This window comes from Thunnus thynnus, chromosome 11 (genome assembly GCF_963924715.1).
Source record: "Thunnus thynnus chromosome 11, fThuThy2.1, whole genome shotgun sequence".
Taxonomy (NCBI): domain Eukaryota; kingdom Metazoa; phylum Chordata; class Actinopteri; order Scombriformes; family Scombridae; genus Thunnus; species Thunnus thynnus.
This window is the reverse complement of record NC_089527.1, coordinates 32,721,529-32,736,475: the sequence shown is the minus strand read 5'-3', so window position 1 is coordinate 32,736,475 and position 14,947 is coordinate 32,721,529. Positions and strand designations below refer to the sequence as shown.

Genomic DNA, 14,947 nt, shown 5'->3' with positions numbered 1-14,947 from the left:
CAGCATCCCTAAACTGCATTTATTGACTCAGTCTAACACTGTCAAATATCATACACAAGTCATAAAAATAATACCCTCACACACAGGAAATCCACCCACATCAGCACTAAGTTAAAAATCTGTGCAGAGAAAGTGGAAACAACATCAACTGAAATTTAATGCAAGAATAAATTCACAGAATATGAATAAATAGTGATTAACTTGAATTATGACATCCATGGTAACAGACATTAACATGTTATGTACTCTGTTACTCAGCTTACACTGCTTTTCAAAAAGTCAGTGTTCTATCTGTTTCCATAACATCAAAAGATGAAGGCTAGGTACCAGTGAAGACATCTATATTCATTCATTTTCTGTGAGTCCATCCAATAGCCAATCAGCTGCTTACACGGTCAGGCAAAATTATGATTTATAAAGTTGCAGTGCGAACAGCAAATATCCACATTCTTCAGTTTCAGAATCTAATCGTCTATGTATCAAACTCTCTAAAATAAACAGCTTAATAAGACTAATATTTAACTTCATAAACTCATCTAGTGTCTATAGCCCTTCAAATATTCTCCAAAAACAGTCACATTGCATATCAGGATACGGTAGAGTTGGTTGATGTAAATGAAATAATTTCATTTAGTGCTGGAGCAGGAGAAATAAATAAATAAACAATAAGGTTTTTAAATCAGTTTTGGGCAAATTAAGACACAATATTACACTTAAGTGATGTGAATGATCAATAACCCTTGAAATATAGCTTCCATTCACTCCTCACAACTTAATAATCTCACACTGGGAAAGAACAAATACAGTTTGTGCAGCTCTGTGACACTGAGCCACTGAAAATCTCCATTCAAGAATCATGTGCTTATGCAGTTCAATTATCATGAAATATGAACAACTATGAACATACAACTTCAGGTCACTAACTGTAGTCACTCTCACAAAGAAACTACACATTTTAAATGTGCAGGGAATCATCTGATATTCAGAAGTAAACAGGAGTATTTATGTGGGAGCAGGTGTACAGTAACACTGAGGCCCTCCATTCATCCTACTCTGAAAAAACAGCAGTTCCATCTGGCAGCCATTTTGGAGGTCTTCAGTACTTCTGGTTGTAATCATTAAAATTAGATGTGGCATTTTCAAAATAATTTGGCAGATGTTTAATTTCTGTCTGACCAGGATCTAAAGATCACTGATCTATTTGACTGGTTTTGTTTACAGTGTCAGCTTGTCATTGTGTCATTCAGCAATGCCAGTAAGCAGTGATTTCAGTTTTTGGAAGTCAAAAGATGTCCAAGTTAAAACTGGGTAAATTTGGTTAGCGGAAGGTTTTTTTTTTTAAGATATCTTGTGGGTTACATATAAACAACAGCATTTCAGTGACTTTATCTGTAGTAGATATGTAGTTAAATTCTTTCCTGGGAGTAAAATTGGAATGTAGTTGGAACCTAGACATCTAAAACAAAAGAGCCTCCAGACATGTGTAGGGAAACAAACCCAGGAACAGAAGAAAAGTTTAATTCTTTAATTATTAATTAATTCTTTGACAGTGTGTCAAAGAAAGACAGGACAGGACTAAAAACTTGTGCCTTCCTCCACCAGCCACAGGAGGAAAATGGACAGTTTTGGGCTAACATGCTCTCAGTGACAATGCTAACATGTTGATGTTTAGCAAGTATGATGTTAACCATGTTCTCCGTCTTAGGTTAGTGAGTTAGCATGCTAATATTTGCTAATTAGCACTACACACAACGTACTGCTGAGGATGGGAATGTAATTGGTTTAGCAGGTATTTGGTCATAATTTTAGATTTGACCAGATGATGGCAATAGATGAAAAGTCAGGTGATCAAAGTTATTACAATTCATCCTCTGGGGATTATGAATGTCTGTAGTCAATTTTTGTGAAGACGTCATGGTGGCGCTAGACAAAAAGTAAGGGAATCAGGGAATCACTAAATTCAGTTGGATTCATCCTCTGGGCACCATGAATGTCTGTACTTTTATAGCTTGCTAGTTAGCTAGCTAATAGTGTGATGTTAACTGAGATGACTCTTCCCAAGAGAACTGAAAAGTTTGGAGGAAGAGATGAGGGCTGCACACAAAGACAGTTTACTGTGGCCATGTTTACATGCACACCAATAATCTAATCAAGGCAACAACACAAGTGAACAAGGCTACATAACCATCAAACTCAAGTTATATTGACAGGATTATTCTCATAACCACAGTAAGCACAGTACTGTTTTAGACTCACTGCTGAGCATTTGAGCTTGTAAACATATAATTACAACTCTGACTAGTAGTTTTCATTTTTACAAAACATGGAATGATGCTTAAGATATTCTACTGGTAACCTTACAAAACTTGCATCATTTATGAACTGCACACAGTCTTGACAGTGCTGACCTTGGAGGGAATGTAGACTCGAGAGTCCAAAATGGAAGATGATATTATACAGTATTAGCTGTTTCGCACAATCCAACTTTAAAGTAACTCAGCTCTGCTGGAGTAAACTGCTTCACAAATGAGGCATAGTCAGCAGTCAGAGTGGGACAGGTTTCAGCTGATACCTTATGCTAAAGATGCTTGGAATTTTCTTTTGAGTGAATTTATTAAAGTTGTTGATTAACATGCCCCTTGGAAAACAATGAAAGTTAAAGGTAGACATTTACCATTGATTAGTTCAGATTAATAAGTCGTTTTAAACTTAGAGATAAGGCCTGGTCAAAATATAGAATAACTAGGGATCCAGCTAACTGGGAAGCATACAAATACATAAGAAATTTCTGTAAGACAGAAACCAGGAATGCGAAGTCCAACTATTATAGAAATAGTCTTTCTCAAGATTATCTTATCCCTGAAAAGTTCTGGAACAGGATGAAAAGTATCCTTAGCCCCAGTAAATGCTAAAGTAAGTTTTCCATGACCCCGCTATTATCTTGAAAGTTTTCAATCATAATTTTTCCTGTTTATAGTTTGCACTCTTTTGTTTCACCTTATTTAAATCATCATATTAGCAACTCAACTACCAGAGGCTCATTTTCTTTTAGAGGTATTTTACCTACTGAAATTATGCAAGTTATTTCTGCCCTAAATGTTGGCTGTGCTCTTGGACCTGATGGCTTCAAGGCAAAGTTTATAAAACTAGCTTCTCAAGTGCTTATTTTCCCACTTGCTGACCTATTTAATCTGTCCCTATCTGCTTGTAAACTTCCATCTATTTGGAAATATGCTAAAATGACTCCACTTCATAAAGGAGATCCACTAGATCTTAATAATTGAAGACTAATTTCTATTATTTGCACCACAGCTAAAATATTTGAGAATTTAATTTTTAATCAATTATCACAGTACATTAATGATCTCAATATTTCATCCTCATTTCAGTATGGTTTTTGTGCTACTTATTCTACTACTAGTGCCCTTGTAAAATTTACCAATGATGTATTTTCATCTTTAGAATATTGCTGAAAAGGGTGTACCACAAGATCTATTTTAGGACCTTTATTTTTCTCTATTTTTATTAATTATCTTCCAAAAAATTGTTCTAATTGTGTTGTTCAGTTATTTGCAGATGACACTGTTGTATATACATCTGATTCTGATATAACTAAAATTCAAAGCTCTCTGCAATCAGAATTTTCTTTTGTTCTAAAATGGGTTTTAAATAACAATCTCATACTGAACAAGCAGAGGTCTTGTAGCATGTTATTTGGTACTAGTTATAATCTTAATCATACACCTGTTGGTGAGTTGGCTATTAATTTTACTGATGGGTGTCCGCTTATTAAAGATGATAAATTTAAATACTTGGGACTTTGGATTGATTCTTAATTTTCTTCATATTTATTTTATCAGAAAGAAAATAAATACTAGTCGCACATCAGTCAATTAAATTGCAAGTTTTACTTGCCAAGTAAGAAAATTAATTGTCCAAAAGCTTTTATTTCCCATTATTGATTATGGTGATATTATATAACAGAACACCTCTGACATACATCTTCAGCCTTTAATGTAATCATGTAGTCTACAATAATATTTGTAGATTTGTCCTGAGGTGTCCTTACCACATGCATCGTTTTGTACGATACACTTCACTGTACCACTTCACTCTAGGAGACATTTTTATTGGTTGCTCTTTGTTTTCAAATGCATTTACTTTAACTATCCTTCTATTTGGATCATCATATTCACTTAGACACACTCAACAACCTTTTTTTATTGTGCCTAGAATCTGTGAAGAAATTGGAAGACGAGTTTTTAAGTTTAAAGCACCATCAGACTGGAATAATTTTCCTAACTCAACAAGATCGATTAGTTCTTTACATGACTTCAAGACTTCTTTGTTTCCTTTAAATCTACTTGTTCTTGTTTTTGATTATTTTTAACCTCATTTTAGTTTATAAGTAGACTCAGTACTTTGACATAATGTTATTCGATCTATTCATTTATTTTATTTCTCATTCATTCTTTGGATAGATGACCTATGTCACAGATGTAGCAGGTGGAGTTTGGGATGGTGTGAGAGCCCTTATGTGTAAGTGTATGTGTTTGTCCGTGTTACTATGTTGATTTTTTGTGTCGTTGTATTGTTTAATTTATTACCATTATTATTACTGATGTATTTTGTTGTTTTCAAATGTTGTAACTTTTATGTTTTGTTCCTGAGGACTCCTTCGAAAACGAGATGGTGCATCTCAGTGGGTTTATCCTCTAATTACATTTTGAAATAAAATAAATAAATATAGTCAGTGTGCAAAACTTTTCATCCAGTTAGCAACAAATTAGCTTGCTTTATAAGTGGCAGTCAGCATTTAAGATGGTGGATTACTGTGGCTGAGTAGTGCTAGCATGTTCCTGGAAAACTAGCATGTTACTGGTTAGCTTAGCAGCTACAGTTCACAAACTTCACTGTATTTTTCTGTAATATATTGAAGCTATTTTTAAATTTTACTGTAACATTTGTACAAATGCATGGTATTTATCTATGGTTTTGTTTTATGAATTCATGGGTTGTTTTATGGTATTCAAATGTTATGTTATCTGTGTTGGTTGATTCGGATGAGAGCAGTGTAATTTCAATTTTTTAAAATGAAAGATTAAATTGGACCTTAAACCTTGAAGTTTTAATAAAATGTACAGGGAGCATCATTATCCATTAATGCAAGCTTTGTAAATGTAGCGAAGAATGGTTGTATAAACTTAATAAAAAGTGCCTGCAGTCATTTGTCCCCTAGACCTCCATGATGGTACCAAATAGCTGCTGGGAGAGTTGTGCCACAGTATACTGGAGCCAACCAAGACAAATACACCAGGCTGTTCTACCCTAAGTACTGTACAGTATGCACAGTATTCATCTAAAAGTACATCAATAATCTGAACGCCACTACTGAATTTGTTTTGTAATGGAGTAGATGTAAATACTGGCTGGTTTTTACAACATGGTGTTAATGTCTTTAAAGGACTGATCATCATTGCAATGATTTTTCTTTTTCATGGATGAAGTTTTCATTGATCCAACAAGCAAAGGAAACAAGAATTTTATTCTAAACATTTTAAGCCCATGACCTCTCAGTCCTGCACCGATCAGATATCCCTGCTGTACACTATTGAAGACATCAGTGACTTCAAGTAACCTTCTGCTCCACATGTCCTGCTTCTCTTACGAGTTTCAGTGTCAATTTATTGCAAAGACAAAAACACTTCAGTGAGCTGATTTTTCCAAAACACGGAACAAGAAGAGAAAATTAAACAAGGAGTACAAGGCAAGGAGAGAGGCGTCGGCTCATGCTGATGCTGCATTTGTATCACATGGGACGGACAGATGATCTTCTGATCTGGTTCAAAGATAATCTAACTATTCATTCAAATGGGACAAATAAAATGTCAGGAAAGTAGTTTTTGAATGATTTTCACTTTAGCTTGTTGTTAGCTTGGCTTTGTGTAAAATACAAACTTTAAAGAGTAAGTACACCCATAAATTCTGCCCCTCCCTTTCAGCATGTTAAAAAAAGACAAGAGTAGTGGGGGGGGGGGGGGGGGGGGGGACTGCGTAGTGTGATGACTTGCCTGACAATAACCACTCGGTGTAAGGGTAGTGATGTGCGTGCTGCTCAAAATCTGATCCCTCTCATTGTGACATTTGAAAGACTAAGCTGATTCATGACCTCACAGTTACTGGCTATGCCTTCATCGATCTGCTTTTATGCTGAGCTTTATACTGATCATTTTTTCACTGATGATGCCTCTTAGTACAGTCGTCCTTGCATTATTTTATTCACTTGGTGGTGCAATATGAAACAATATGAGTCGAGTAATAAATAGACATTTACTACTAAAAAACGTTTGGGTGTAGTTACTCTATAATCGATCACTATGTTCAAATACTGTATGTTGATGTAAAAGCTGACGAGCTCACAGAAATGTTGACATTTTCAGCTCCAAATAAAGTTTTATTTTGAGCGTGATTTTTCCCATGTGACATAAATGCAACAATGCAAAAATACAGAGAGGAGCCTGTGCATAAAGAGGGAGGGGCAGTCATGTGACTGACAGCAGGCTGTTGTCATGGTTACGTCAGCTCGCTCCAACTATAGGCCACGAACAGCAGAACTAGGCAGAGGATGTGAACCAGGCTTGAGCCAATAAGGTCCCAGATTTGCCAGGCTGGAGGCGGGGTTTGAGTGGTAACAGAAACCAATAAGGGAGTCTCTGACACCCCAGAGGAGGCGGGGTTTGGAGCCGAGATAGCCTCTTCCTGTTTCCTGTCCGGAGAGGTTGTATCCAAGCCAACCAGCGCCCGAACTGTGGCACGAAGTGGCTGCAGGCGGCACTGGGTGATGTCATAGGGGGAACAGAGGGAAGACTGGTATCCCCATTAGGAAGAGAGGAAAATAAATGAAGGGGGAAGGAGGGACAAACCCAAACAAGGGGAGGAAGAATAAAGGGAAAGAAGGTGGGAACAGGAGGGAAGAAGTGAAACAAAGAAGGAAAAAAGGAGCGAGAGGAAAGAACAGAGCCACAGAATGAGAAGGAGCCGTAAACAAGGAAAGTAAGGAGGAAGTAGGGAATGATGGATGAAGGAGATGAGAGAAGGATAAAGGAGCAAAAGAGGCAATGAAGATGGAATAAAGATGGGAGGAGGAAACAAGGGGATGAGTAGAAAAAGGAGGGAAGAAAGTTGGAGGTGAAGAAGTGCAGGAGTTAATTGCAGCAAGAGAGAGAAGATGACATATTTACAACCCAAAAAACGGGAGAGGAGGATGAAAGAAAAGAAGAGGAAGGGAGAAGAGATGGGGTGAAAGACAATAAAGAACCAAAAACCAGGAGGAGGAAGAGGAGAGATGAGGGACATTAAGAGGTGAAGAGGAAAAAGATGATGTTGAGAGGAAAACAATAGAGAATGAGGAAGTTGAGGAAGAAAAGTGTGAAAAACAGAGAGCAGAAGACACAAGTGACAGAACAAAGGTTTGAGAGGAAAAGAAGAGGAGTAGAAGAGGAAAATGTCATGAAGAGGATGGGGACGGAAGAAGTGAACAAACCATTGCAGAAAAACCAAAGTTTCAAAGGCAGTTTGAAATAATCCAGAGGAAGACAGAAATATGAAAAGTGAAAAACAAAACATATGGAATAGGAAGTATCAAAAAGGAGTTGGAGAGCAGAAGAGGAAGAGGAGGAGGAAGAGAGGAGAAGAGGAAGAGGAGAAGGACATGGTGCGATCCAGCCGGAAAGTAAAAAGAGAAAGAAAAGGCAGGAGATTAACCAATGGGCACAGAGGTCCAGGGTCACAGAAAAGAGTGTGAGCTGGTGAGGTGAGGCAGGGCGAGGCGGACAGGGGTTACCATGGCAACAAGCAGGCACTTACTGAGAGGATGGAGAAAAAGTTTTGACACCTTTGTCAGGTGACCTCTCCTCTCCCCCAGTAAGCAGACCATAATGAGGAGTGAAGTGGCTGATGGGAGAGCCAGTGCAGTCAAGCCAACACACGTTAGCTTGCAGAAGCTATTAGCACGTTAGCTTGCAGAAGCGTTGTTGGTGATGCATTCAGGCTGCAGGAGAGACTGGAAGAAGCCAGCAAGCAGCAGCAGCAGCAGCGATGGAGGTCAAAGGTCAACCAGTCAGTTCAGAGAAACAGCTCAGAACCAGAAGGAATAAATATCTTCAACTCTTTATTTTCTCACACAGAAAAAAAACACAGAAGTCCTAGGTTTTGTATAAGTGAAAAATACCATATAAACCCAGGGCTCATGGTTCGACTCCAGGCGCAGAACCTATGTGGCAATCTCTCTCTCTCTCTCTCTCTCTCTTTTATTTCACTTTAATGGAGTCAAATCTATGCAGATTGTTGAAAGGGCACTTTTACTGTAAATGGACATATTCCTGTATGGTAGAAGCTCAAACTTGAAAAACTTTTTCTTATGTTACTGCCCAAAGGTACTAACAAATAAATCATTTATCTAGTACTTTTTACTGGTTGGGACCATTAAAGTGTTAAAACAAAAACAAAAATATAAAATAACATAAACAAATATAATAAAATGATCACATTTAAAGTGGGAGGTACCAAACAATCCAGAATGATGAGAGTCCCCAAATTTTTCTATTTCAATTTCATTACATTCACCTTTTTATATTAAATTTCCGTCATCCACTTTCCTGGTTTAATAAAGATTTGTCATTGCAACTGTAAATATATAAGATATAATACAGCTGTTCACTCAGGACCAGTGTATACAATAATATGAGTGCATCAACAACCAGACTGGAATAAAGATCTGAGGTCAAGGAGAATTTTCAAATTATGTGATAAATATTAACAGTTAAGGCCCTACAGTCCCCTCTTTACCATTGAAAGTGCCTTTCTCTCTTTAACTAGTATCCTATTGGCTGTGAATGTTGCCTCCTCTCATCCTGTTTCACCAGGATGATGCTGTATTTAGTGTGCAGCACACTTTATTACATTATGTTGATTTTAGCTTTCTTTCTCCTGCTGCTGAATTTCCCAGAATCCACCTGTCAGAGCACCTGAACACTGGACAGATGCTAGTCCTGGACTGAGACACCATGTTCTCCTTTTACACGTCCAGGCTGCACACTAAGATATTTACAATACTTTAAAGTATTATGCACAAGATTTGGACACATTTGACACAGTACAGGGTTAAAATATAAACTTTTATATATGCATTCTCTCTCTCTCTCTCACACACACACACACACATACATACACACACACATTAACCCCGGAGCAACTCAGTCAGCTCGGACTGAAGCTGCTGATCTGATCGACTCCTGTCATGATGGAGGAAGCTGGGAGCCACAGGCAGCGATGACAGCGGTGATGAATCAGCGTTAAATGTCGACATTAAAACCCCCCCGTTTAAAAGCAATGAGAACAAAAAGGAGGCAAGTAAGAAAATGAACCAGTCCTGGGAAAAGGCTGAGTGGTTCTCAAGCTTCACTTTAGAGATAGTGACAGACGTATTTTACATTGTTCTCAACAACTTCCCAGGCAGTTAGTAGTATCAAAGGATCATTCGATGTTGCTCTGATTAGGAATCTTGATTTCAGGGGGGATCACACCAGAAAAACTGCTGCTGTTAAAAACATGGAACCATCATCCTTCCTCCCAGATCTGGTTTACAGTTTAGTGTCGTCATCAGTGTCCTGCAAAAATCTTAATTTGAGTTTTCACATCCCTTACCAACATAAATCATAATGGAGGCTGCAAATGTATTGTCATTAAAAGTAAAATCAAGGAAATTTAAAGCAAAAGAGACTACGGACTTTTATTTTTTGCAGGACACCTTCAAAGTTCCTTCTACATATAGTGTGTATTTAATCAATCAGCCAACTGAAGCTGAGCTGAAACCATGTTGATGATTTCAGCTGATATTTTTGGGGTGGGGGTAGGGGGGGTCCTCTTATGAACTGGGGTGTTTTCAGGTTGGAGGTTGCTGGTTCAAATCCCTGGACTGACTTGCAGAATGTCCTTCAGCAGCAACTTCACAACAAAAACTTGAAAATGACCCCCAGTTCAGAGAGGCAGCTTACTGTTGTCAGAGCAGTACCGGTGGAGGTGTGGCTGTGGTATTAAGGGCCATGTCTTACCTCTGGTACACCTATCTTCCTGCAGGCGTCCAGGAAGTTCTCCACATTTCTCCGACACTTAGCCATGCTGAGTTTGGGCTGGAAGTACAAAGTCACACAAAGTCACCTTTATACAGAAATAATCATTTTCTAAACTGCTTTTTGTACTTGTCTGCTGCATTTACAAAAACATACACTTCCTCTTTGTTGATCAGTATTTGTAAGAGCAACTTGTTTTATATCAGAGAACAGTTGAGACCAGAGATAGAAACAGATGACATAAGCTCTGGACTGCTAGATTTTATGAGCATGGGTTACAGATTGTCATGAATATTCATCTCAGAGGTCAAAAGGTCATGATTAACAGGCGTACCACTGCAGGTGAGGGAACGTGGATGCTGGCGACGGAGCGCGGGCAAATGTGGTTGGCCAAATGGCAGAGCACCACGCCGTCCATCAGAGACGAGCCGAGGTCTTCAGGAAGAACCACCTTCAGTCTGCTCTCGATGCTCTGAGGAGAGCGAGGGACAAGTTACAACAGTATATACAGGTATGTGTGGTTGCTGTGTCCCAACCACACTACATACCAACAGTTTTTTTCCAGTTAGTATATAATAAATCAACGTTTTTTACTATTCTAACAGGACATGATAAAAGAGCCACATTGCAATGTACAACTATCACTGACACTTTGATACTAAAGAAAACTGAAGTGTCTTTTTTCTATGATTCCTAAGCAGGACGTGAGGATATTTATTCACAGTGTGCATCAAAGATAAAGATTTTTTGGGACGTGTACATCACACTGAATTTAAAAATGCATGTATCATGTAGCTTTTGTCGAGGGGCCAGATATGTTTGCTGGAGGGCCACTATTTGCCTACCAGTGCAAGACAGACTTAAAGGTGCAATCTGTAGAATTTAGTGACATTTAGCAAATGTACTTGGCAGAAATGGATTATAATATTCATAAGTATGTTTTAATTAGTCTATAATCACCTGAAAATAAGAATCGTTGTGTTTTCATTAGCTTAGAATGAGTCCTTTATATCTACAAAGGGAGTGGGTTCTCTTCCATGGAGCCCACCATGTTTCTACAGTGGCTCAGAACAGACAAACCTAACACTGGCTCTAGAGAAGACCTTTTGTGTGTTTGGCTAAAATTGCTAAAAATTTGTATGTAGTATTGACAGTGCATGTTTCCAACAGACAGTTTGGTTAACAATTGTGACATTTGGTGTTGATTTTCTCTTTCAGATGAGTTTGGTATAACTAGGAGTTTATTTACAACACGTGTGATCATCTGCGGTTGGATCTTCCTGCCTCTGTCATTTAAAGAATGCATCATGCTTTTATGTTCTTAAATGGGAAAATCTTTGGTTTCTTTCATCACAGCAGGTATAAGGACAAAATCTACCTGATATATTTTACCAGAAAAAGTTTTGTTTAAATGTTTAAATTAGATATCCATAAATATAAACACTCCAACAATAAACCTTTTTCCCTTTCTCTGGTTGGTCTCTCACTATACCACTTAGAGTGCAAACAGAAAAAGTGTCAGAACAGATTTGTGTGTCTGGTTATTTCAGTGTGTAACTTTACTTTCCTTTTGTTGTCTGTTGTTTGTATATGTGCAAATATGGTGATGATGTGTGTTTCTGAATAGAGTGAATAGTGATGTAAGAGTGCCTCACGTCTCTCAGCTGCTCCATGAGCTCCAGTTCCTCTCGCAGCTGCTCCATTTTTCTTCTCATGGTGAACTGAGGATCCACAGACTCCAGACTCTTGTGGCTCCGCAGGAACACTGCAGGTCACCAACACAACAACAAGGAGAAGATGGCAGCGTTAGTCTGAGACAGCATGAACACAGGACATGTCTGCATGTGCACACTAACCCAGCCAGGCCTGCTATTCATTAAAAGGACCACAGCAACATTTCTGAAACAAATAAAAACTGTTCATGACTTGGTCAGGAGAGTTTCACCAGCTGGTCCTGGAGATGAGAAATCACAACTGCTTCCAGATCTTATAGTAAGTGGGTTGATTTCATTTAATGACTATCAGTATCATCAGGCTGACTACACTGATCAGTGATTTGGAGAAACAAATGCAAACTTCTCTCCTAAAGCTTCAGAGCAGCTCAGCGTTTAGTCACTAAAATGTCAATTGACTGTTTGCTAAGGCCCGCCCCCGCCAATGACAGTTGCTATGCCTGTGAAGCTTTCCACTCTACAACTGCACACATGCAGTTTAGAATGATAATGACGATGGCGACTCAAAATTCACGGCAATTTTCGAAACTAAGGGGTCCTAGATTTCAGACAGAGGTAGATAAAAGCAGCTCACAAGACAAACAGAACACATATTCACACTGATGAACTGACCTCCTGTACATCTACATCTGTACTCAGATATTCACTGACACAGAAAAAAAGCATTTCTGCCATAAAAAATGTAGGAAGCTTACGTAAGCGGAACATTCACATGCACTCATGCAGTCAGAGCTCAGCGCACTTTTAGCTCCGGCTTTGTCACAGGGGCAGTCATGTGAAGAGAGTTCACTGCTCCGTTATAATAGCCTGCTGAGCAACACACAGAAAACTGACTGACTTCTAGACCTTAAAGCTCCTGTGTGGAGGATGTTTATGTGTTTATAGTATCAGTCAAATTTTCTCATTTAACACCAATGATTTTACCTTTTTGGAACCTAAGAAACTATTTAAACTATTTTGTAGAATCAAATGTGTCATTTTCTTCATAGTACAGCAGCAATCATTGTATTATTTTTACTTACAGATCATGACATGTATTTCTAGAAATCTCTTGCATCAAGAAAAACTGCACTGGGAACATTTGGAGCAAATTCATCTCACTAGAATCTGAGGCAAGCTCAAAACCTGTTTTGGGGATTTTTTTTGACAGTGTAACACTTGGCTGTCTTTCAAATACTACCCTCTAAGTGGCTTTAAGCATGACATGAAGACATACAGTACATACATGCAGCAGGATGTACCTGAGAAACCTTCTCTTGGAAATGTGAGTAATTATAGAAACATTACAGCTAAATTGACACACACAAAGATCCATTATCTGTTATCTGTTACGCTTTGCTGCTACTCTTAATTTCTATCAATTCTGCTTAACATCCCCCCCCCACACACTACCACCACTCACTCTCACTATGGTAACTTGAATTAATATGCAGAATCAGAATCTGACCAAGATTCAGTAACATATAAATGAATCAGGGAGAAGAGTGTGTGGGAGGGCAGTGAGTGTGAAACACGTTTGGCCTCTTCACGCATTTAACCACAACACACACACCCACACCGCTGTAGAGTGAATCACTCCTCAGTGTCCTATTTTCTACAGAAATCTGCCGTTTACAGCTAAATGAAGCTGAAGAGAGCTTGTATCTGTCTAGTTCCACTGAACAGCCACTAGAGGGAGCTACAGAGTCCCTGCAGTGGGTTTATCTCATGTGGTGAAGTGAGGACAGGAAGACTACAGGATGTGAATGTTGTGTTTTCACACTGCAGCCTCTTCAGCTAACTGTCCTCACAGCTCTGCTACTGAAGAAGTGCTGCAGATGTCTTAAATGATGTCAGATGTCTTTTATTCTCACAAAAAACGTCTACACTGGGGATTGTCTTAAAGAAGCCTGAATTCTATATTTTCTACTTATCATAGACTTTTATTCATAAATACATTTTAATTTCCATCCAATTGGAATTTATTTGCAATTTCACTCTCCACTGAATATACTGCTTATATACAATTACTTAGATTATATATAATATAATTTTACATGTATTCATTGAAATATTTGAGAATATTGTGTTGGTCAATTAAACTAATGGAGGTGACTGTAGAACTATTGAACTCAAAACATTCAGAGGAAACAACACGTCATCTCAGTGTGGTGTGTGACATACAAAGGTTTTACTTTTTGACAATCATGGCAATTAAGAAAATGATGAAGGTTTTCCATAAATATCACCTGTCAAATACAGCTGCAGTATTCACTGTAACACTACTCTACTGTCACATCAAACATTATAACACTTTAGGACTGTGAGGTCATCAAGGTTGAAGCTTGAGATTTTCAAACTTAGAAATCATGATGACAGAAGGACTAGTGACACTGTGTTGTTGAAATAAAGACTTTCACACCAAAAGATACAAAGTGTCCAAAGTGAAACTAAGATGACATATAGTACAAAGAGAGAAATGAAAGAAGGAAAGATCTGTGCTTCCTCTCCTTGAGTTCATTCAGTGATGTCAAGAGAAACACACAACAAAGTATTAACTTGACAACAAGAACACAGTGAGAGGCTGCTTATCTCTGATGATGACAGCTTTAAGTGAACTAGTTATCCGTCAGTGTGTGTGTGTTATGTGTTAACTTGTCCTGTGACTGCAACTCATCTGTTTCTTTCTCTTCTTCTTATTGTTCCTAACAGAAAACCTTGAAACACACACCAGTAACTGAACTTCACACTAGACCTGAACGCCTGAGAGCTCAAAGACCTGACCTTAACCAACTCTGGCTTAAAGGGACAGTTCACATAAATACATAGCAAAAAGAACTTAATTGCATATTTATATATGGAAGTCAGTAGCAAATACAAATGTGTACAAATCCCACAATACAAAGTTTTACCTATGATAGTTAGTCACAATTGTGACTTTGGGAAAAACGTCAGTATTTCAGTGTTTTCAGTACAAGCAGTGTTTTCTACTTTCAGGAGACACAATATTCTGTCTTTAATAGAACACAATACAGAATATCTGCAATGACAACACAAGACATTGAGGTGTGTGGATTATCCAGAGAAACAAAGACACTGATGCTG

At 38.2% G+C, this 14,947-nt stretch overlaps 1 protein-coding gene across 1 annotated transcript in view; it reads right to left on the bottom strand.

The window, feature by feature from the left end:
* lrch1 (leucine-rich repeats and calponin homology (CH) domain containing 1) overlaps window positions 1–14,947 on the bottom strand; it is a 91,341-nt gene continuing 76,394 nt past the window's right edge. The window contains exons 17-20 of the mRNA XM_067604504.1: window positions 11,786–11,895; window positions 10,465–10,602; window positions 10,113–10,190; window positions 1–6,867 (exon numbers count right to left, since the gene is read on the bottom strand). Of these exons, the coding sequence (XP_067460605.1) occupies window positions 6,574–6,867; window positions 10,113–10,190; window positions 10,465–10,602; window positions 11,786–11,895 (620 nt within the window). The 3' untranslated portion in view covers window positions 1–6,573. The remainder of the gene's footprint in view (window positions 6,868–10,112; window positions 10,191–10,464; window positions 10,603–11,785; window positions 11,896–14,947) is intronic.